This window comes from Dysidea avara, chromosome 4 (assembly GCF_963678975.1).
Source record: "Dysidea avara chromosome 4, odDysAvar1.4, whole genome shotgun sequence".
Classification (NCBI taxonomy): domain Eukaryota; kingdom Metazoa; phylum Porifera; class Demospongiae; order Dictyoceratida; family Dysideidae; genus Dysidea; species Dysidea avara.
In genome coordinates, this window is record NC_089275.1 from 24,700,144 (window position 1) to 24,724,117 (window position 23,974).

At 37.2% G+C, this 23,974-nt stretch overlaps 1 protein-coding gene across 2 annotated transcripts in view; it reads right to left on the minus strand.

Moving 5' to 3' along the window:
- Positions 1-17,745, minus strand: part of LOC136254485 (pleckstrin homology domain-containing family F member 2-like) — a 37,105-nt gene extending 19,360 nt beyond the window's left edge. The window contains exons 1-6 of one of the 2 annotated variants that reach the window (XM_066047185.1): positions 17,659-17,745; positions 16,726-16,790; positions 9,746-9,826; positions 7,204-7,260; positions 2,446-2,509; positions 1,230-1,355 (exon numbers count right to left, since the gene is read on the minus strand). In XM_066047185.1, coding sequence (XP_065903257.1) covers positions 1,230-1,355; positions 2,446-2,509; positions 7,204-7,260; positions 9,746-9,826; positions 16,726-16,790; positions 17,659-17,674 — 409 coding nt within the window. In that variant the 5' untranslated portion in view covers positions 17,675-17,745. The remainder of the gene's footprint in view (positions 1-1,229; positions 1,356-2,445; positions 2,510-7,203; positions 7,261-9,745; positions 9,827-16,725; positions 16,791-17,658) is intronic. The other variant, XM_066047187.1, reaches the window with a different exon arrangement.
- Between the last annotated feature and the right edge of the window lie 6,229 nt (positions 17,746-23,974).

The window sequence follows — 23,974 nt, forward strand, 5'->3', positions numbered from 1 at the left end:
GCAATGGACTGCTGTCTCCCCCACATGATATATGCTTGGGACACAAAGAATCCATGTCATTTACTAATCCTTGCAATGGTCAAGAGTGCTCCAAATTAGGAAATGTGTATTATCACATTAATCTGGACTACATCCGGAAAAAAACATCCAATGTTTTCATCAGCTGAAATGGAGTGTCCACCAGATGTATACGTACTAGGAATGCTAACTGAGGCAACTTTCTACAGGAAGCCATCGGCTACACTCTGGTGTAAGGCCAAGGACTAGTTGGCCATTGTTGGAACTGCTGGAGTCACCTTTTTGTCTGATTACTTTCTACCAATTATAACAATCACAGATTTTAAAGCATTTTTTTGTCTGATTACATTAATTTTTGTCAATACCAGGTGTACAATCACATTACTAACATTAAAACGACAGTAATGATGCTTGGCTAATGTATCTAGCGAACTATGTAGCTAGCAGTGAGCCGATTCAAACTGGATATTAGCTAGGTTCATGACTGCACCCCAGTCTACAACTTGTTAGCTAGCTATATATGTGGTTTAGATGCGCCATTACTTGTACGTAGCAATTATTAGTCAGTACAGATTAGTATTCCAATAAATTGGGGCAGACGAAGGTTGTGGTCTTGAGTATAATATTGCTTCTCGGTTGCTTCATATGTTGGTGAGCCAGTTGGTATAATGTATATACATGCTGTCTTGTACGAGTGTGCATTCCAATAATAAATTGGGGTGGATGCCAGACTTTAGACTAGCCCCTACTACTAGCTGTACTGCGTGTGAATTAGTCAGTTTGTGATAGTATTTGTCATAGTAATTATACAAAAGTACAATATAAAAATGGAGAAAGCTTTGAATTAGCTGAGTTTCCCTTCATTCTGCGAGTCCGTCAGTCCAGTCCACTGAATAGATTAAGCCGCCACAATGCATCACTAAAAGTGTCTTTAAAACAGTGTGCTGGCTACATGCCTTGCCCTGCTGCTACACGTAGGTCTTTTGGTTGGTGATACGTGTACGCATTGGATATGTGTGATAATAATGAGAATAAAGAAGATGAACAAAGTGGTATATTTGCTATTTCGGTTGTTGTAATTTATTGGCACCTTATTAACTACTAAACCATTGGAGTTTCCTCTAATTATAAGTCACCCAATTTTCCATTTTTGTATGTAAGATATGCTTATTCATGTATGTAGCGTGTACACATGTTAACCATGAGTATACCTTTAGACAATAAATCTCCAATACATTTTCTGATATGAGCCATCCACTCTTCCTTCTCAGTTTTTGTTGCTGCAAACACAGCAAATGATTTCTTAGGAGAAATCACCTGCCAGCCATTCTTCCAAACTAAAATATACATACAGATACTGTACATTACTACACATACAGTGCATACATACTGTACACACATATATATTAACAAAATACAAAAATTGTAACTAACTATGATATGATTTCTTACATGATCTGTACAATGCATTTATACTCACTGTGTGAGATCTTGCACAACCAAGTACTAAGCATAATACAAAATGTGGTCACGATTACATATAAATAACAAATGAAAAAATCTATAGTATACAAAAAACAACAGAGCTGTGAAAAAAGAATGCAGCCTCTAAAAAAGCTAGGGTAAAAAGGTTGTGAAATCAAGATAGTGGCCAAGAAATGGCTGCAGTAATGCTAACGTCGATCACTAGCATCATTACACCATCACCTTTGATTACATTAGCATGATTGCATCATCCTTACCATCATTGCTCACTGTGTGAGATTTTGCACAGTGAGTATAAATGCAATGTACAGATCATCATGTACCACAGTTATTTATAATTACATGCTGAACACCGTTATAGTGAAGCATGTAAAATAGTCAGTCACTTGTTGACTAAATTCGTATGAGTAAATGGTAAGTACTCATGGCCCTGGGTAATTCCTCTACTGAATGTGATGTGTTCTGGTAAAAATAAGGTCCATAATTTGATCAATATTATAATAATTTGAAGTCTCAACATACACCGTACTCCTACAATAGTTAAACAAGAGACATCCATAACTATTGCCAATTTTTTGAGTAAAAATACGCTGTAGCTTCGTAAAAATAGTACAGATGTTTCTTTTGGAAAATGTGTGTAGCTGAATAGACTTGAATAACTGAAATCCCTTCTTCTTGTGGCTTACTTAGACTTGTATACAGCTCAACTTATAACAACATTTGCTATCTGGCATTTTCTCAAAACTAACCACTTCATGCTACTTTCATCTCCCAAACACTATTAGGGCCTAACCACTATACATTTCGCACATAGAACTTGCCATAGCACTTTAGCATCAACAAATATAAATACAGGAGTAAACTCTTTAAGAGATAATGAATTATACAAAAATGTAAAACTATGCAATTAATACATGCATGTATATAAACACATATCCTTACAGCCATCATCCTCCAATGATGATAACCTTACATCTTCCAGAGGAACAATGTGTTGTCTGTTATACTACAGTACACATACATGAGCAGGAATCATACAGTGCAATAGTTACTGTATAGTAGGGACCACAAAGGAGTAGGCATGGCCCACAACATAACATCACCCAAAAAAAACAGCCTCAATTTTCCCTGACAACAATGAGGCAGTATTGGTTAGGTAAAATTAAGCCCAAACAAGCTTTAAGATTGACCTGAAACGCTTTCAACAAGTTGCTAAGGAATTTTCGAAAGCCTTTATTTAACGGAATTTTCTACTGACTGACCAAGTAACTGACTGACTGATTCCTTCAGACAAGCGTAACTCGATAACGGCTAAGGCTACGGGCTTGATTTTTTCACTGTCCGACGTTGCTTCGGTCCAAGAGGTGCCTTTTGGCATACCGCAGTACGTGCAATGCATTCTTCATGGACTTACCAGTGTCCTCCTTTGTGTCCCATTCGTCTTTGCTGACAGCGAAGTGTTGAATTGGTGATAGCACGTGATGGCTTCCATTCGTAACGGAAATCGTCGTATTTTTCATAGTGGCTATTTTGTTAGCAGAGGTGCTTTTCAAATGGTTCTTGATTCGTATTGCTGTGTAACGGGTTGAACATAACCAACAACGAAGCGTAGTGGATACTTCACTTTTCATCCGGATGATAATTGATATAACTAGGGTACACAGCACCATAAGCGGGGATTGTAGAGGTGCTTTTCGACCAGTTCTTGGTTCAAAATGCTGTGTAACAGGTTGAACATAGCTGACAACGAAGCGTAATGGATACTTCACTTTTCACACGTTAATTAACATAGCTGGGGCACGTGACAACATTTCAGATGCAGTATACATGGGTTCACCAGTCACAATAATTATTTACAAAAAAGTCAACAAACAAGTACACCAAATTTTTTTTGGAATTTTCAACTAGAGTAGGGACCATAGCACATCGTAAAAAGTACTGAAACAAATTGGAGTAGTCCATGATGCTATCTAGGTGAAAATTCCAATTTTTTTAGTGTACTTGTATAATAGAAATGTAGTCAATAGAAATGTAGTCCATAGAAACATAAACAATGAATATAAAACATATACATTAATAGGGCTGGAATGAAGGTACCCTCAGAAGGTTTGGAACTGTGAAACTTTGAACAATTGAAGTTCATGGAATACATATAACATACTGAAGAAACCAAGAAGACTAGGAAAGTCAATAACTGTACAGTATATGCTTGTGTATCACTATATTACAGGCTACTTTTACATTGTGTAAAGACAAGCTGGGATTTACAACTTTGCAGCTTAGGGATTACCAAATTAGTTTGTACTGACTTGGTACTGTTAATTTCATACACTGGACTTGTAACTGTACTACTATAACAAATATTATACAATGTTTAATGTAATGAAATAACAAAACATGGTACTTTACACTAGCAAATTAAGTTCATGTTTAAATACTAAAGCATCAACATGTTTTGCTTCTCAGTTTTGTAACAGTCAAACCTGCCTTGGAGAAAACCCTTTCCAAGGATGTTGGTATGGCAGACATGCACTACAAACGCTGAGCAACACATGACATACTTTTGAAACGACATCCACCAGATACTGTAAGTATGTTTTGCTTTCATGATATTGGTATAAGTATTTTTTTCAAATTTATTTTCAACATTTTCAAATGTAGTAGACTCATGGCCGGATCTAGCAGTACAGCTGTTACGGTTTTGGCGGTACCAACTTTTGCACAGCTACTTCAATAAAAAAAGCAAGTGCGATTAACAAACCGCACACATGTGATCATTGGCTAACCTCGTGCCTACTCTATCTCAGATCGAGAATAATTCTTCATAATTGGTGGACTCACGGTTTGATTTGCTAGATATTCCTTCAATGCAACACCAACTATCTAACTTAGTTGTCTCGAAGAGGTGTTTGGCCAAACCACCTGCAAGGTGGTATATTGATCATTCCAACCATTGTGGTTTAAACAGTGGCCATTTCTCCATTATTATGAAACCAATGACTCTGAGTACTGCCATATAAGATAAAAAGTCCTCAAGCCCATGCTGCATTTTGAAAATTGATAAAAATCCTTTTTGAATGGTTGAATTGTGTTCTGTTGTGTGTGAATGATACATACTGTCACCAGTTACATGAGTGTGATAATAGTAATATATTAATATAGCTACCTGTATATAATTTATATACACATAATTATATGGATAGGTTTCAAAAGGATTTAAAACTGGAAAGATACAATGGTAGTGTTGAAGAAACATGCAACCAGTGCATGTCATCGTGAGGCTATAGAAGTTGTAATTACTCTCCCAGCAACTACTGGAGACGTTGAAAAATCATAAAAGAGAAAAGCAGCAGAATAGTAATAATACTCTAATGAAATTGTTGTGTTTAGTTCATTTCTAAAACTTGGCCTTACAACATGATGGATCAGAAGAAGATGGAAATACTTACAACTACTACAGCTTGTAGCAAGTCATGATCCATTGATTGCAGAAGAGTTACAGGTATACTTCACACAAAATCCAGGATAATGTTTTTTAGAATTGATGGCGAAAGACATCTCGAGCAACATTTCATCTCATTTGCAGCAATCCAAATTTGCTACATTAATGATAGATGAAACAACTGATGTGTCAAATGCTTCCCAGGCTTTTGTTGTGTTACGATATGTAACTGATGTCTTTGATGGTTATGAAGATATTATATGCCTCTATAAAGTACCATCAGCTAATGCAGCTACTCTTGTTGCTACAGTTAAGGAAGCATTGAAGGATGCTGGTCTGCCAATCAATAAACTCTGAGGCCAATGTTATGATGGGGCTGCAGCTACGAGAGGAATAAGATCTGGTGCAGCCAAACAAATTCTTGATGAAGAGCCTATGGGAGTGTATACTATGGCCATTCTATTAATTTTGCAATGAATGATTCCATTAAGGCCTGTAAGCCCATCAAGAATTCCCTGGTAGTAACTCATGAAATCACCAAATTGATTAAGTATTCCCCATGCGTGAAAATAATTTTCAGGGATTAAAGGATATCCATGATCTCTTTGTTGGCTATCACACACCAGGAATCAGAGTGTTATGTCTAACAAGGTAGACAGTATGTGCCAATGTACTTGCAAGTGTTATTTCAAATTATGATGTCTTATTCAGCACATAGGATGAGGCAACAGAGGTAGTTTCAGACACAGAATGCAAAGCAAGGATTAACAGAGTTGCAGCCCAAATGAAAAAAAAAAGAGATTATGTTTCGTGCAACTCTTGGGGTGAAATGATCCTGCGCCATTCTGACAACCTCAGTCAGTGTCTTCAGAAGAAAACATTATCTGCTGCTGAAAGGCAGTACATAGCTAAAATGGTTACTGACACATTGCAAAGTATTAGGACTGAAGAGTCTTATGATTTATTCTGGCAAAAGGTTGGTCATTTTTGTGATAGTCACAATGTGCAAGAAGCACAATTGCCACAACCTAAGAAAAGGCACGTTCTGATGATGGCTTGCCACACTGCTTAGGATCATTATCGACAAATGTACTATAAAGCTATTGTTACTGCAATTACAGCTGTAGCTGTTTGGGCAACAGATTTGATCAGGAGGGGTATAGACTTTATCACAACCTTGAGGATTTATTGATCAAGGCAAGTTTGAAGGAAGACTTCAACCAGCAATTCTGGTTTGTGCATGACTTTTACAAGGATGATATTAATCCAGATGACTTACATTCTCAACTTGTCATATTGGGCAATGATTTTTAAAGGATTCCTGAGAAACCTACTTCGCATATAATTTTTGACATTAAAGAATACCTTGCAAAACTACTGAATCAACAGCTCAAAAAGATCTTTTGGTGCAGGTTGGTTTACTTATCAAGCTGATTTTAGTACTGCTGCCTGCCACAAATGCTACATCTGAACGTTCATTTAGTGCTTTATGTCAGTTAAAACATATTTAAGGAGCACAATGAGAATAGGCTGAACAATCTTTTATTACTTCATGTCCACAAAAAGTATACAGACTCAATAGATTTATTAATAAGATTTTTGCTGCTTGTCCAGTAAGGCATACCATATATGACTGGCTGAGCAAACCCGGCCATTTTTACACAATCCTTGAATTCCATCTCTGTAATCTATAGTAACAAAAGAGTGAATAGCCAAAGTTTCTCCTTTTATAATGATTTGGTCTTGGAGATATAGCACTTGACAGTTGGAACAGTGATAAACTCGATTTGTACAGCAACAATACAGGAAATACATGCAAGCTGATAGAGCTGGGATGAAGCTTCGAATGTTTCGTGGGTTCAAAGGTTAAGTAAACTTCGAATTATAAAAGTATCCTTCGAAGCTTAATAATGCACTCCTAGTCTATGAAAGAATTACAAATAAATGTTGTTATCTTTATTGCAGCTGCTTATTCATCTTGCACAATTGATGTTTGTATCTTCGCAACCAAACTTTGTGTGCTACGCCCATTTTTAAACCATCGCAGTTTAGGTAGATAGGTAGGTACACACACTTTTACGAAACAATCCAGGCACACACCCACAGCTGGCCTGCTTTAAAAAGAAAACAGTCCTGTGGAAATCCCTACTTTGCCATTTAACAAAATAATTGTTATGATATGTCAATTTAATGTAGGGATTTTCCAATAGGGATATAAAATACCATTATTTACATCTGTTGTTTCACTAAGTACGTACCTTTTTCTTGTTCATAACAATGCTGCCATATACTAGTATATCGTTAAACAGAAAAAACTAAATAAAATACAAAAAGTACATCCATAATGCATGTGAACTGTAAAAATACATCAATACATACCATAACAAAACAAAGATTTTCTGCTCAATTACAGAATTTTATATATATGCATAGTGCTGAGCAGTATTAGTCAAACCATAGTATCTAGTCTTCATACTGTCTAACTTCTTAATACCGCAATATATACATAATAGTTAGACGTCAAGAACCAGGGTTCTACGGGATTTAGAAAACTCGAAGGCCCTGGGCTGTAGCGCCTGAGCGCAGCGAGGGCGCTACTAAGGGCCTGAGGGTTTTCTAAATCCCGTAGAACCCAGTTGTTCTTGACGTCTAACTTATTTAGACTACAACTCGTTATTGTACCTTGAGTTGACAGCTGCTTGTAAATAGGAAATGTATGGCTAGATACTAGAAACAAGCCCTATACACCTCCCGACATGGCGGGACCTCAGCGTGGCTGTTGCCACCCGTTTAAACGCCCATGCGTTGCCAATGTTACAGGCGCGTGCTATGTATCGAAGTACTGGACTCAGCGAGTGGACTACAACTCATTGTTGCTGTTGTTGTGCCTCGACAGCTGCTTGTAAGCAAGTAATGTAGTGTTGATTAGTACAAACAAGCCCATTACACCTCCGTCTAATTCAGTACGGCTGTTACTAGCCATTTAAATGCCCATGCGTTGCCAATGTTACAGGCGCGTAATTATCGTGTTTCGTATCGCCTCAGAGCGTGGTCTCTATTGGACATGACCGTGGCTCTACGAGATTTAGAGACCACGTTTTCAGCCAATCAAATTTCAGTATCAAACTTGTTGTAGTCTAACATGCATTAAAAGAAAAAAATAGCTTCTCTATTTGTATGAAAAGAGTACATATGAAACTGGTGTACAATAGTACACTGCAGTCAGCTGCCAGCACAATTCTGTCTTGAGTAAAAATGTTAATAGAAAATGTACTTTAGTATCTCAATCTAGTAGTAGAGGTCTAAAATGGTTAAGGCATACCGATAATATAGTTATACAGTAACAATAATGTACCATCTATGAAATATCAAAACCGCTCAGCATTATATACATGTACCACATGTGAAACTTCAAAGGAGCCACTAGTTGTAGAGTAGGCTTGTACACTTCAACCACAGGTAAAGTACCTATGCTGTACCCGAAAATAGGTATACATAAAGAACCTTGTGTGGGAGGATCAAAGCAAAAAACAGTTGTGTAATAACTTCTTGGCCCAGGAAGTGTGCATTAAAGCAAGAGTTCATAATATTATATTTATTTATTAAAGCTTTACAGCACAACAAGTGCGGAAGGTCTGTAGGACACCTGGTCCTACAGCCTGCTCAAACACATTAGCTACATAAATTGTGTTTGAAAAGTTGCAGGAAGGATAAAAAATCCATGACTGGAGCTAGGTAGCCTTGAACCTGCAGCCATCCGATTTATGCTTGAATGCTTACAGGAGTCTACCAGGTGGTCAGGATGCTTTCTCCTTGTTATTTTCATGTAATTATATCCATAGGAGTTCTAGAGAGTGACTCATTATCTCTAAGTACTCCAAGTAGAACCAAATGAATTCTTGATTAAAGTATACACCTGAAAAACTAGCTTAGTAGTTGTCTAAAGGTCTTCTTCCCCGTTGATTATTGTTCTAAGTCAAATGCTAAGAAGGTTTTCGTGCATTAAGTTTCAATCGGCATTTATTAGTCACTCCAGCAATATTTATAAAGAAATACACCTTTAAGCGAATGGAAAGTTCATTCATTTGAATGTATGCATGAATGAGCACAAGAAACATGTTTGTAGCAATATTCCACTAGGGCCAAGAAAGTGGACCAGTCACCAGATGACCTTTGCATGGTCGAGTGCGTGGGCGGCTGGGGACAAGACAAGTAAAATTGTATCAGTAAAAATATTAGAAATTGCCTTTTATAATGAAGTTAACATACAGAGTCCTTTACAGGCAACGTCCACTATATCACCTTCATCCTCAACCATCGGAAATTTATTCTCACCTTTGGCTCAGGTTTATCAACAGTATATTTCCTCAACTTCAGATTCTGGGTGCATTAGTTGTAACACGGGCTTTGCCTAATATGTACGCCTTAGCCAAACGCTTTTAAACTTGTAGGATATCGACAATAATAAATCACTCTCCATCTGAGTGGTTTTCATGGTGAAATCCAAGCCATGCCTACTAATCACGTGAGTATTAATTGATTCCCATAATCAATTTTGGCCCTAACGTCTATATAATTGCTGCCCAGATGTAGCCCGTGCTACATTTTGCATGTAGCATAGATACATACAAAGTGCAGCCCTGGTGGCTCCTGAGGTGCAAAAGTGTTACATACTGTATATTGCATACATAAAATATTTACACGATATATATGTGCTTTTATTACACAGATACGTGTACACTGCCTTGCTTTATAAAACACTATCTATAAAGTTATACACAATAAATTGGTATTGCTAACTTGTCTTGGCTTAGCCTTCTTACGGCAGAGTTTAGTTAACACTCCTTCACCAACCAGTACACGACCAGGCTTTGCCAAAGGCTATTAAGAAGGAAAGACAAAATATTACTTTATTTGTAAAGTTTATCTACTGAATAGTTTCCTCATATAAATAAACAACAAACTCAATTAACATACATATTACTTGGCAATACAGTCACATACGTATACTGCAAATGTTCAGTATTCCAGGACCCCTTCCACTACACGTAATATTAATTCTTGTGGAAACTTGCTTGAGTTCTCAGCTACCTATATTGATATGTGAACTACTGTATTATTACTAATTCTCGTTATCAAGTTGTCAAAATTTCAGGAGGGTTTCACTGTATGAGAGCTGACTATGACATTAAAAACACATCCCTTACAAAAATTTAGTCCTGGTAGAGGCATGGAATTAGTCATTTTTGTATGTTAGCGGCCTGTAGCTACTCTATTGTACAACAGGCCTGAGTTATGTTTTATACAGGCCTGTATTATAAACCAGTAACAAGCTTGTGAAATATTCAAATCCTGTGACAGGCCTGTAAAGATTCATTTATTTTGAGGTGTGAATGTTTAGTCCTGTACTAGGCCTGTAAACGCCGCTGCATTTTGAGTCACACAATGAAAAGTTTACTTGTTAGTAACATCACAAAATAATATGAAATGAAACCTTAAATATAATAGGAAGATGGTGTGGCAAGTTAACCAGTATGGTATATGTACAACTGCTCTCTACACTGCAGGGAACTTGGAAATATACTAAGTATAAGCTAGTTAGTAACTAAACAATACAGTAACCAGTAGCAACAGTCATCACCATAGCAACGAATTACATGTATGTTCCAGGCCTGTTGTTCAAAATTGTTCTGCAGGATACATCTCTAGTTTCACTACAACTATACTGTTTATCACTTGGGATTCCTTCAAATAAGTATATGGGATAGAAATATTTATACAGTATCCCAAATAAGTTGCTGTTCAAGTTCTGTAATACAGAGGATTACTCCAAGATAAAACAGCAGAGCCAGAGGTTATAGGAAAAGTTAGTTCTTCATTGCACACTGCCTGGGACTGATCAATCTGATTGGCAGACCAAAATCAACAGATAGTTTTTTGACATTTGTCTTAAACTGTAAAGTACTAATCATACAGTACGATAGTAATGTATATTAGGGACATCGAAGGTGTGGGGGCGATCCGTGACATAATATATAACCCAAATACCTGCCACGATTTTTCCTCACAATGACATGACAGTATTAGTTGGGTAAACCCAAGCCCAAAAGTGTCATCAGATCGACCTGAAACGTTTGCGTCCAGTTACTACAGAATTTAGAAAAAAAATTATTCAACAGAATTTTCTACTGACTGACTGCCTGCCTGCCTGGCTGCCGCCTTCAGTCAAGTGTAGCGGAAAAGTGGCTACAGCTACAGCCCTGATTTTTTTTTGCAGAAATGTTTCTAGTTCGCTTAAGAAAAAACCTTTGGTATATTGATAAGCATACAATGCTTGCGCTATTGTCTTACCTTTTATCCTTCTTTACCATGGCCATAAGTCAAGGCTCTACCGCTGAGTGTTAATAGACTACAGTACGGCTTCCATACCAGTGTATATTGCATCAAACTATTCGAATACATGTGGTCGCCGGTTGCACCAAAAAAACACGTACATCACTCGCTGTTGATATCGATCAGAGAGAGCAACTCACGGCGAACTATATAGCAATGTGTAAGTCAATAAATATAGTTTATTTAGTAACAATGTTAAACCGAGTAGGGTCATCCAGGTCCTGCTTTACAGATTATTCGAGTCTGACCCCACATGCTAAATTAAATGCGACGTCATAACGTAGCTCTGCTTCTTTCGTGAGCCACGCCCACTTATGTAAATTACAGTCTGTAGACATATGGTAGCCACACCCACTCATCAGTCTGTAGGTATGCACGAATCCACGTCCACTTACATAAATTGCTGTCTGTAGACATATGGTAGCCACGCCCACTCATCAGTCAGTAGGTATGCACGAATCCACGTCCATTATTGTCTGCAGGCTTATGTAGAACCACGCCTACTGATCAATTGTTATTGTATAAATTATAATAGTGCTGTGAGTAACTCAGCAGATATTTAGTGGTCATAAGTTTGCAAAAAAACTTCACAAACAAGTATAAGAAAAAAATTGGAATTTTACATTAGATTAGGGACAGTGCATAATGCTGTAATAAAAAGTACTGAAACAAGCTGGATCGGAGTAGTACGAAATGTCCAAATACTGTAAAACAATAAGAAGTGAATATCCCTACTGTGCATTGAGTATAGCACAGTAGGGATATTCATTGTTTTACAGTATTTGGACATTACATACTACTCCGATCCAGCTTGTTTCAGTACTTTTTATTGCAACATTATGCACTGTCCCTAATCTAATTTAAAATTCCAAATTTTTCTTATACTTGTGATAAACCATCGCAATAGTATAGTGTGAATGTGTAAACAACTAATTGGGGTGAACCTGAGTGAGCCCCACACTAGTGAGTTAGTAGTGTAATGGACATGTTTACAATAAATATTAAGTGGATACTTTACATGTGCTTCCAGCATTAAGTTAACCAATCTCCTTATATGGTTTGCATGGATCATTGAACTTCCAAACAAGATTACTGCTTTGCCATATTTGGTATGTGTAATGGTATATTTCACAGAGGGATTAATGGCGTAGATTACTACTTTGCCATATTCAATATGTGTAAGGTTTGTGTCACTCGCCTGGATGTCACTGAGTTCATATCTGAGTACGCGTAATGATTGATACCGGATGCAGTATTCAATCCATTTCTCGTTTCAATGGATAGGGAATGACAGCAGAGCAGAGAAGACTCGCAAAATAAAAAAGATACGTACTTGAAAGAAATAGGAATGTTACAAGTTAACTGACGCACCACAACCAGCCTTCTCCATATACAATCGTGAAGTCAGTCCTTCATTTGATGACTGATCCTGTCATCATTAGAACAATGTCTGAGTTTCACAACAGTCTGCTCAGTTCAGAAGCTGCCAGAAAAATTCTGTCTGTGTGGTTGTACATTTCCACGAATGTCTGTATAAAATGCAGTAATGATAAACATGTACCTAAAATTATATTCTGGTGACAACAACATGGACCTATTCTGTAACTGAGGCAATTAAATTAGTACATATGCGATAAAATAATTATAGTGATGGTGAAGATGAATGGCACTGGAGAAGATTCTCGGAGGATAATGATCATGAGTCGGACTGAATAACCTTAGAAGATGATGAGCTGATCACAGTCACAAATATATTACAATTGTTTCACAAATACATGCCTATGTACCAATACAATTTTTATAATTTAACTTATGCATGAATCTACAGGTGTAGGCAAACTTTGTAGCTTGTTGTACCTGTAAGTGTTGTACTGGTGTTTTTGTATGGTTCATCCATTTGTAAGCAATATCAGTTACTGTTGTTATGATGTCACAAACTAGTCTGAATGGAAGGTAATAAGTTAGTTATCACTGGGTGACAACTAGTGACTGACAACTAACTTATCGCACAGTAGCAGAACTGCTTTGTTCAGCTGTATGGTAGTTGCCACCCAGTGTGGCACTTTGACACTGGGATAATATTTTAAAATCAATATTAAAATGAAGTATGGATCCATGGTATTACAACATACAATATAAGGTTTCTTACTTGATCTGTCAAAATGACAGACCATACAACATGGTCTGTCACTGGTACATGATAGTAGCAGTTTATATATGCAATGTCTTTATAAATGCTGATTTTGATAGGTCATAATGTCAGACCATTTTTAATTTGTCAGTCATTGTAGCTTTAGGGTTGGAAAATGACAGATGACAGGCTGTTAATTTGAGCTCTGGTAATACACTGTAGCACCATGGAAAAATCCCTGCATTGGCATGTCATAAAAATAGACAAATTCCATAATAAGGTTTTATGTTGCTTAGCGCATATAATAAAACCGTTGCCCCTAGCAACCTGAATTTCCCATTATTTTTAGGTGATAATGTCTTAAGTAACTTCTCCAAATTTTGAAAGGATAGCATATACGTATATGTCATAAGATATGACATATTGCATATCTAGACCTATTAGCAACCTAAATTTTACAATACCTGTAGGTGCCAATGTCTACAGTAACCTACACCAAATTTTAAAAGGATAGGGCATATAAGTCACGAGATACGACATTTTGAAGTTGGTAATTTTCCTATTACATTGTGTATGAGAGGGACACCAGTTGCCCCTTCTTGGTAATCACATAAATCATGGGATTCAAAGAATCTCATACATTAATATCTATATACACTAACCATTTAAAACTTGGAGAGATTATTGTTGACATTCACACCTACGAATTATATAAACTGATACATGAATTCTTTATAGAATTTGTGGTTTTTCCATACATTGAACGACCTCATTTATGTGACTGCTCAGAAGGAGGAATTGTGGGACAACAGTTAATTTGTTATGAAATTTGTCTATTATTTTTGTTCAACTCCAAAGTAGGGATTTTCCCAAAGGGCTAATACCATCATTTATGCTATAGTTTTATCACTTGGATCTCTATTTCATTTAACAAGGGATGTATCACTGTACTCAATCACTACTAGATTGTAAAAGGGCACAGTCAATCTTATAACGTATCGTACCGTATTGGTGAGCTGCTGGATACAGATATGCTCTTTCAGGTATACCACACATCACCGTATACAAGTTACTAATAAAATTCAATACCAATGTGTCTTGATTAAAAATGTGCGTATGTTTGGTTAGCACATACATATATTACAGGTTTTATAGAAAACTACTAGTTTTAGCATTTAATTTGCTGCACAAATATTTGGTATTGTGATATCATACAGTAGTACAGTAGTATGTATAGTAGGGATCCCCTCAAAGTGACACACGCCCCCAAAATGATGCCCACAAAAATCATCCTAGAAATATCTTGTGCATCAATAAAACACTTACAGAAGAACAAATACTGAATAAAAAAATGAAGCAAAACCCTCAGGGAAATTGAATAAACAAATGGATGTACTATCTACACATCTGTAGGGCCAGGTGACAACATGTGGTTTGGCTTTGCTGCTTTTCCCATTTTCTATAGCAGGGCCACAGTTATCAATTAGCACAAAAACCAGGTATAAAATTGCAATTTGTACCTAATGAACAACTTCCAGTGACTGGCTCACACAGTGAATAGCATAGTAATTCATGGACCTTAGTCTGGTTAGGCATTATAACCTCATATAGCATACTCTATTTTATAGAGTTACTGACCACGTGATCCATGAAGGCTCGTCAATTTAAAGAGCTACAAAACTTCTAGTCTAAATCCAAGGGATTTGCAAGAGGCCTGGCATGAAATTTAATGTTGTAGGTCACTAGTGGGATCGTTGGACAAGCTAACAGTAATTATTGCAAGATCTTATGGAAACCTTGGAAATCTCACTTGAAATGTTAAAGATTTCAAAACCTCGTTCTTGGTTATGTCAAGTTTGTGGATCCCTCGCCTGAATCAGTGGAGTATCACTAGATATAGTATATGGTTGAAAAGAATATAAATTGCTATCACTTTTGCATTTGTACATCAAGAAGCGGACGAACAGCAAATACCATCATAACTTTTGAATAAAGCACTTGCAGAACAATCCACATTTCATTTGTTAAACTCATCAAGAGAAGCCTAATGGCACCTTGCTTTTAACCAATAAATGAGGTACACAGCAGTTAATGTGGATTCACAAGACAACTACAGTAACCCTCAAGGCACCCAAGGATTAATGATAAATGATATTTAGTCTGCCTACGTCACTGCTTGCCTGCCTACGTCACTGCTTGCCTGCCTACAGTCACAAAGACAGAGGCTAAACAACACATTGTATGACCTCCATGTTACACTACAATAACAAAAGGCATGTCCACACAAATTTGAAATAGGAACTGGAATTCAGGCAATGTGTATTGAATCCGAATTGAACGCGTCCGCATGCATTATCTAAACGGATAATTAAACGGTCTAGAAAACACTCATTTGCACCAACCAAGAGAACAGTGAGTGTAACGATAGAATGAAAGAAATAGCTCATAGTAACGCTTATACTTGTGTTTATAACGTGCCAGAAGGATTTCTACAAGTAGAGTACGAAAGACCGCTGATGGTGCATGAATGGTATGGGACCATTGTTCTTTCAACCTGAAACACTGCTTCGACATGTTCTTGCACTTTTATCACACCGAGTGCTTCTGTATTTCTACCCTATGTTGTTTACAAATGTCACGCACAAACGTGTCAAGCCCTCACGTGCTAAGTAGCATTGCATTATTATGACGTACAAATCCCGATTCTCCAGCCAATTCACATTCAAACTACCTGTGGAGGTGGATTCATGTAATCCACTTTCAACTCAAATCACCTTAATGCGCATTCCGTGTGGACGCGAGTAATTCAAATCAATGTGTATTCAATTTGCATTATTTTTGTCGTGTGGACATGTCTAAATTCACCAGTAGCATATGCGTTTTGGGGTTCCGACAAGTGCCTGTCCTCTGAACCTTGTCCTTGGTTCATTCAATGAAACCATAATTTTCAGGGCACGCAATATATCAATGTGAGTATGATTTGTGTCTATACAGCAGTATGGGAATCTAAATATGTGGAAAGCAGCTCAACTATCTATGGTAGTTGTAGCTACGCATGTTTGGTATTTTAAGTTTGTGTTCTGCTATCAATACAGTTGTAAATGTGTGTTCCCATGTCACCAGATCAAAATGAACAAACACAATTTTAGCTAGTAAAGAAGTTTACAACTTGATGTATACATTATTTTCATGCATCATCAGCAGTTGCCTAACTACCAATAACAAAACTCCATGAAATACAAACAATTAAACTGACCACCCCTCCTGACCCAAAGCAGCTTTCCACTATTGAGATCCTCCGAGCGTTAGCTTCACTGTGAACTGAAATTAGCATATGTAATAATAGCATCTTCAATACATCTTGTTTAGAAGTGAAAAGCAAATATTAATGTCACACCCATAGTCACTACTAATATCCTGTAGAACCATCTGCAACCGGGATGAAAATCAAATCAAGCAATCAAGAGGTAAATTAGCACTGAATCAAGCAATCAAGACATCCTAGCAAGTTGTGATTAAGCTAGCTCACAAACAAAACAAGAATTTACAAATATGTGCTGAATTACCAAACAATCAAGGCTGTTATTAAGGCAAAATCAAGTCAAGGTATATTTTCATCAATCAAAAACCTTGATCCTGGTTGTAGATAGTTCTATAGGACTATTGGTAGTGCCTACCGCAAGTTGAGCAGTGGGTGGTGACAGGAACATTTGTAACTCAGAATAGCCGTAGGCTAAATAGTAGAGGATTTGTAACTCCTCCTGGCTGAAAAATGTATCATTTAGCTTTTGTTGCAAATGCCCACTTGCCCGATCTGAAGTAAGTGGGGAGTGACATTTCTAAACTAAATATAATACATGCCACGAATTTACTTGTCAAATATAGTGTAGTGACAACTCATTGTAGTGTTTAACCATATGGTTTAACATACTGTCTCGCGTAGCCAGACCGCTGCTACGCGAGACTACTTTTTTATTTAAATAGGAAGGGGTGGCACCAAAAGGCTAGGCCTGCATGAGGGTGCTTCCACTTAATCCCTATGCCTTGCCCTGTGCTTTAATCGTAGATACAAAATACACTTTAAAAGAGTTTCCCAAATGACTGAATCGATACATATCAACAACTGAATCACACAGATAGGTCATAATACTATTCGCTATGTTAAAATACTATCTCGAATACTACTCACCCAGTCTGTCCACCATCTTTACGATTATCACGTGTCAAACTAGCACCGCCCCTTCGCGAAGGGGGCGGCCGCTCCAAGCTGTTTACTTACAGACCTCGTTACCATAGATTATCGAGAGAGTCTATGTCGTTACAGCATAGATAATACATGTAATAAAAATATTATTACGTGTATTATCTATGGTTACAGACTTAGGCCAATGAAACTTGATTAGCAGTTTCGCGTCATCGCCCGCATGCTTTTGATACACCCGCATGGAATTTCATTATTGGTATTTCAGATCGAAATACTCTAATAGAACGGTCACTTTTACTCTAATAGAGCAATCAGCTATACTCTAATGGAAAAATCACTTGTTATAGATTAGTAACGTACCTTAGCTATTTAATGCAAGAGTAATCAGTGTAGATCTCACTGTTTTTTTTGGCAGAAATCTTCATGTTTGGACATAGGCGGCGGAAAGGGGGGGGCTAGGGGGCTAAAGCCCCCCCTAGGTCTGCTGAGGGGGGGCTTAGCCCCCCCTCAGAATGATATCACACCGAAATTATCTTTCTTGGAGTGGGGCTGAAAACCGTGATAAAGATCGAGATACTCTAATAGAGCAGTCACTCTAATAAAGTAGTCAGTGTGTAGCGAGCTATGTAAGGATTTTTATGTAGTTTATCAGCTAGAAATGGTAGCTGGTGAGGTGGAAAGCTCTTGTGAGTTGGTTGTGACCTTTTTTTTTTTTTTTGGTCTCACCTTACCAAACTATAGAAATAAGTCTGGGTCAGCTCAGCGGAGCCCCCCCTCATATCAACTACTTCCTCCGCCGCTGTGTTTGGATGTGTGTTGTGCTTTTGGAAAAATAATGAATAATAACCGCCCGCCCGCATCAAATTTTCAAAAATCTGAGCGAGAAACTGGTAATCAAGTTTCATTGGCGTTAGACTGCATCATTATCGTTAGTCATTAAGATATTCATATCCAGTGGAACGCTCAAAAAATTCACTGCTTATAACTTACATCTTTATTCCTTCACGATAAGTCGTTCTAACTAGACAAGACTCAAGGCAAACAAAACCGGAGAAGCCATAGTTTGCCGCCTATCAAGTTAGCCCGGCAAAACGAATAACCACGTCACTAAATGTATGAGCAGGCAAGCGATTTGATTGGATGCACCAGTTTTCGGCAATTTCGCAAGGTACACATGCTACATAGTCTGGTAGATGAAACTTGTAACCCAGAAAAAAATGGTATAAAAGAAAGTTTGGTATCATTTTAAAGCTCTTTTCTCATAGAACAACATATCCAAAGTCCCAAAAAATTCCCCTTGGGGAATTTGTTTCATGTTTCACCATCACTGGAATCAATATAATTATGCATTCATGATCACAATACAGCAAAAGACTTGGTACTGAAGCATGTCTGTAGCTGGATCAAAGGTTTTTCCCACTAGATATGTTACCAACTGATTGTTTGTAAAGCAGTTTAATGATCATTGCCAAATTAATTCCCAGTACAAGCCTTAAATTCTGACCATGCACAGATACAGTATGGACACAACCACATCACTCAGTAATCACTTTAAGTGTGTATCTAGTGAATGGCTGATAAGTGCACCTGGCCAAACTATGCATGGAGTTTACTCACGCATACGATGTATAGTGGACTAAGTGTGTGTAGTAACCCACAACCAACTACTGAATGTCTCCGTCCCCATTCGTACATAGCTAAGTTGGCAATGATACTTCAACATAAAGGGATAATTGACCAAGTTTTTCATTGTTTAAAGGCTTGCACCACAATAACGTTAACAAAATCATTGCCAGCGTGCAATTTCACTTGACTAGTACACCAAAGCAGTAGCTGTGGCTATAGAAATGATGATTATGACAGCCTTACTCCATCTACATGTTTCAAACAGAGGATGTATAGTAATATTATGCACACACTGATATGCATACACATGTACAGTGTTGGCATATCTGAGTTGGTCGAGAGCCACTTGGCCTATATAATTGCTCAAATACAAAGCATTTAATAAAGAACCTGAGATGTTAGAGACCGGTATGGGTGAACTCACAACTTTATATCACCATGGACTTTAGAAAAATTTCCTAAGGAGTGTTACCATGCAAGAGGACATGTTGTATCCTGCAGTAAAACTCAAAATGCTGTTTTGGTTTTTAATAGATTGTCACTTGATGGCGCTGTATAACTACTGTATACTATCGGTATGCCATTTTAAACCTCCATTACCTGCATATATAATAAAAAAGTAAGCATTCATTATCTTACTTAAGACAGAATTGTTGGCAAGCTGACTGCAGTTTGTATACCAGTCCATATCTTTTTATATGCACACTTTTCATATAAAATAGTGAAGCTTTAAAAACAGTTTTTTTTAAATCCATGTTATTGAAGTATTAGAAATTAGATGGTAGTTTAACGAATTTGCTCAGCATTACTTTGCCGTTTGGATTTGGTCCTTGATTCTCAATAATAGTCAATTTGGTAAGTGCCATGTGACTGTCAGTCCAATACCCTTTACATGATTTCACCAAATTTTGGTTTAGTGTTTACTGTATTTAATTTGTGATAATACACGTACAGTTCGAATATGACCAGCTGATCTGAGCAAAAACCAAACTAGTTTGCATTTATTTTGAATTTCTTATAAAAACTTTGTTGTCTAAGGGAAAAGGCAATGGGCTGCTAAAGTTTCAGCCTTGCATAATTGAATACTCTTGGGGGTAGAAGGCAGGAACAACAAAAGCTGTACATTTATATGCATACAGTGACTATACCAAGCACTTATTTAACCAATAGTTTACGAGTGCAATAGTCAATACAATGGAATTGCAACTTGGCTTGTTTTGTTCACCATGAATTGGCAAATCATGCAGTTGTTAACTCAAGCTTACAACAAGCAAGAAGGCTATTAAGCTTAGAAATGGCAATGATGAAGTTAATTTTTATCGCAACATAAAATAAACACACGTAGCTCACATGTGCATGATAGTAGCTAGTTCTACTTTGTATAGGAACTTCCCTGAACAGGCAAGTACAATGACATCGTGTGTATTAGTAGTGTTGGGAGTAACGCGTTACATAATTAAGTAACGAGCTACGTAATATTACTTTTGTGGTAACAAAGTAATATAACGAAATACGCTATAAAAACAGGTAATATAACTCAAGTTACTTCACTTACAAATCTAACATGTTACCTAAGTAATATAGTTACTGTAGGAGTCTAATATTATGTAATATTATTACTACAAGTAACGAAGTTACTAATCTCGTTGGTTAGCCTCTGAGTAACGCCTAGCCACAACGAAGTAACGAAGCCTACTGAATGAAGCTTATTCACCAGCTTCTTACTTATAGCCAAGATTTGCACATTGTCCAACAACGCAATCATGTCACGTGATAAAGTGGTAGTTTCACACATGAAAGTTTAAGGCTGTGGACACAAAGTAATATAATATGTAATATTATTATAGTTACTTTATTTTATGGGTAATATGTAACTGTAACTAAATAGTTCAGTTGCAAGTGATATGTAATATGTAACTAGTTACTTTTACAAAGTAACTTGCCCAACACTGTGTATTAGTTATATCAGTCTGTTAACTGCTTTGCTGTCTACTGCTAAAACTATTATCATTGTACCGGCCCAATGTATTTTGTATAATAGTGTATGTTAACTAGTCACATTTTCACGGAATGGGTAATTTGAAATACAATGTCAAGTACCTCAACTGAACATACAAACATGCTGTGACACCATGTGTATACACCAACCCAAGTACAGTGCATGCCATATTCCTGTACAGTACAACTTTCACCCACTGTAAAACTGGCAATGTAAGTGATCATGAGCTCACTGTAGTACATGTCTCAGTACACTTACATTTGGTCGGTGTGATAACGACTAGTGACAGGATCTTAATTAACAACTGACCATGAACACAGGAATACTTTACAAGTGTGCATTTCTGCTGTTCTTAAATTTAGCCTTTTCCAAAATTCTTTGTGTTGTCTAGCTACGTAGCATATTAAAAGTCCTGGAGTCTCTACATGGTCAGACTTCTTGACTAGCAAAGTCCCAATTTTCACTAGTTGCCAACTTTGTAATTCGTTACCATCCGTACATGGTTCCACCATTGTAGACGGATTTCCTGAAAGGTATCTACGAGTGAAGGAGCCTCAAATCATGTTGTATCCCAAAATTAATACATTCACTGAGTTGTAAAGTACATAGCTCTCCTCACAGTTTATTTCGTAAGTGTCACGTGACTGTCGGTTCAATAGCGCACGCGTTATTGTGGAGCGGACACTTCAGGCTGATATTCAGAATGTCTCCTTTTGGTTAGTAGCTAATAAATTAAAGCTTAACATTGTTAAGTCACTATGTATGTTAATTGGTTCTCGTCAGAGAATCAGTGGAAAGAGTCTTAATTATAACTTGTTCCTTGATAATTCAGCTCTAACAAATTTCTGTTGCAAGATATTTGGGAGTGTACTTTGATCGTTATCTTACCTGGGACTCTCACATTAATTATGTACTTCAAAGAGTTAGAAGAAAACTTTATATGATTAATCGACTAAGACCTGTTGCTCCTAGGGTGCTTCACCTTTTGTATCAAGCATTTGTATTACCCATTTTTGACTATTGCGATACAGTGTGGTCTCCATCAAATGCCTCCTGTATTTGCAGATTGGAGAGAGTTCACTCCAAGTTTTTGTCTTCTTTGCCACCTTTTCATAGCTCAGATCTAGGCATAACTCTGGTTGAACGAAGAACCTTTCATACAGCTGTTCAGGTTTTCAAAATATTGCACATTGTTTCGCCTACATATATGCAAGGACTGTTTTCGTATGCTACTGATGTCACTGGTCGTTCTGGACGAAATCCCCACCGTTTGTATGTTCCTAGAATCAGAACCAACTATGGCAAGAGATCTTTACGGTATCGGGGAACCTTGATATGGAACCGTCTATCTGCTATGTTGTACAATGCCACCTCTGTCAGACAGTTTAAATTATTATTTTGTTCTTTGTAAATTTATTTTAGTTTTGTGTGGTGTACTATTTTGTGTTGTTTGATTGCATGTAATTTCACAGGGCACAGCTGAAAAACAGCCTCTTCGGCTGATGCTGTTTTCCCTGTATAAATACTACTAATAAAATAAAATAAAATAAATATTGCACCGACTTTCGGTTCAGTAATTAACCACTGCCAAAAAATTATTGTCACACTTTGCGGCTGCAAACTCCAGAAAATTTGCCTGGTTAGAGGAGGTAGAAAGGAAGAAAAATCAACGGCACTAACTACTTGAGGCATTAGACTGGCCAACACTGGAAGTAACAGGGAGTAAGGACTGATAAAGCTAGCCGTACTACGGCATAATACGACCATTCCGAGGACCGTTCACCTTTCAGAAGGGGGGGTGCTAATATAATGGTTGGTTGGCTAAGAAAATCGACAACTGGTTAATACAACTAGCTACGAAGCATGCTCTATCTAGGGCATGCCTCCCAGAGAAAAATTTTGCAAATTTAGCCGCTATTCAGTATTAAAAGTTGGCAATATTTTTGACTGAAAAATGATGCCACTTTGTTTAAGTGATTCACAATGCATGTAATTAAAGCATTGTGAGTCACCTAAGTGTAATAATGATGAAATGACACCATTATTCCAGAACAGTTGTAATAGCAGCGGCTAGTAGCTGCATGTCATATGTAGCTAAGGCCCAAGGGGTTGCCAGCCCCCCACGCAAACTTCTAAATTGTGTACAAGAGTTCCAACATTTAAGTATTTCAAAACGTATTTCAATAAATATTTCATGGATTTCAATGGATTTATAATTAGATTTCTCAGATAGTGTACGAGAGTCCCAAGATGTTGGCTACCCTTTGCTAAGGCCACAGCCAGTAACTAAAAATATATTCTTTACATAAAGAACAGGAAGGAGAAGGATGCAGCTACACATCTGACCATCAATACTTGCCATTAATTTTGTGTTTGAAATACCTTAATTTAGCAGTACATTATAAATTTAGCAATTTCAGAGTTTGGTTTTTTGCTAATTGATTACATCAATTCACAAGTTAATAAAATTTATAATTATATGGTAAATTCATCAATGTACAAGATCGCAAATTTTAGTGTATTACTTGGCTTAAGGTATAGCTAGTGTGCTTACAGTCCTATGGCTCAAACTATAATGTCCAAACAGTAACAATGAAGAGAGGGCAAGTATACACTCACCATGCAGTGTGTAGAGTACGCATATGTACAAATGTTCAGCTAGGGGGGTCCGGGGTG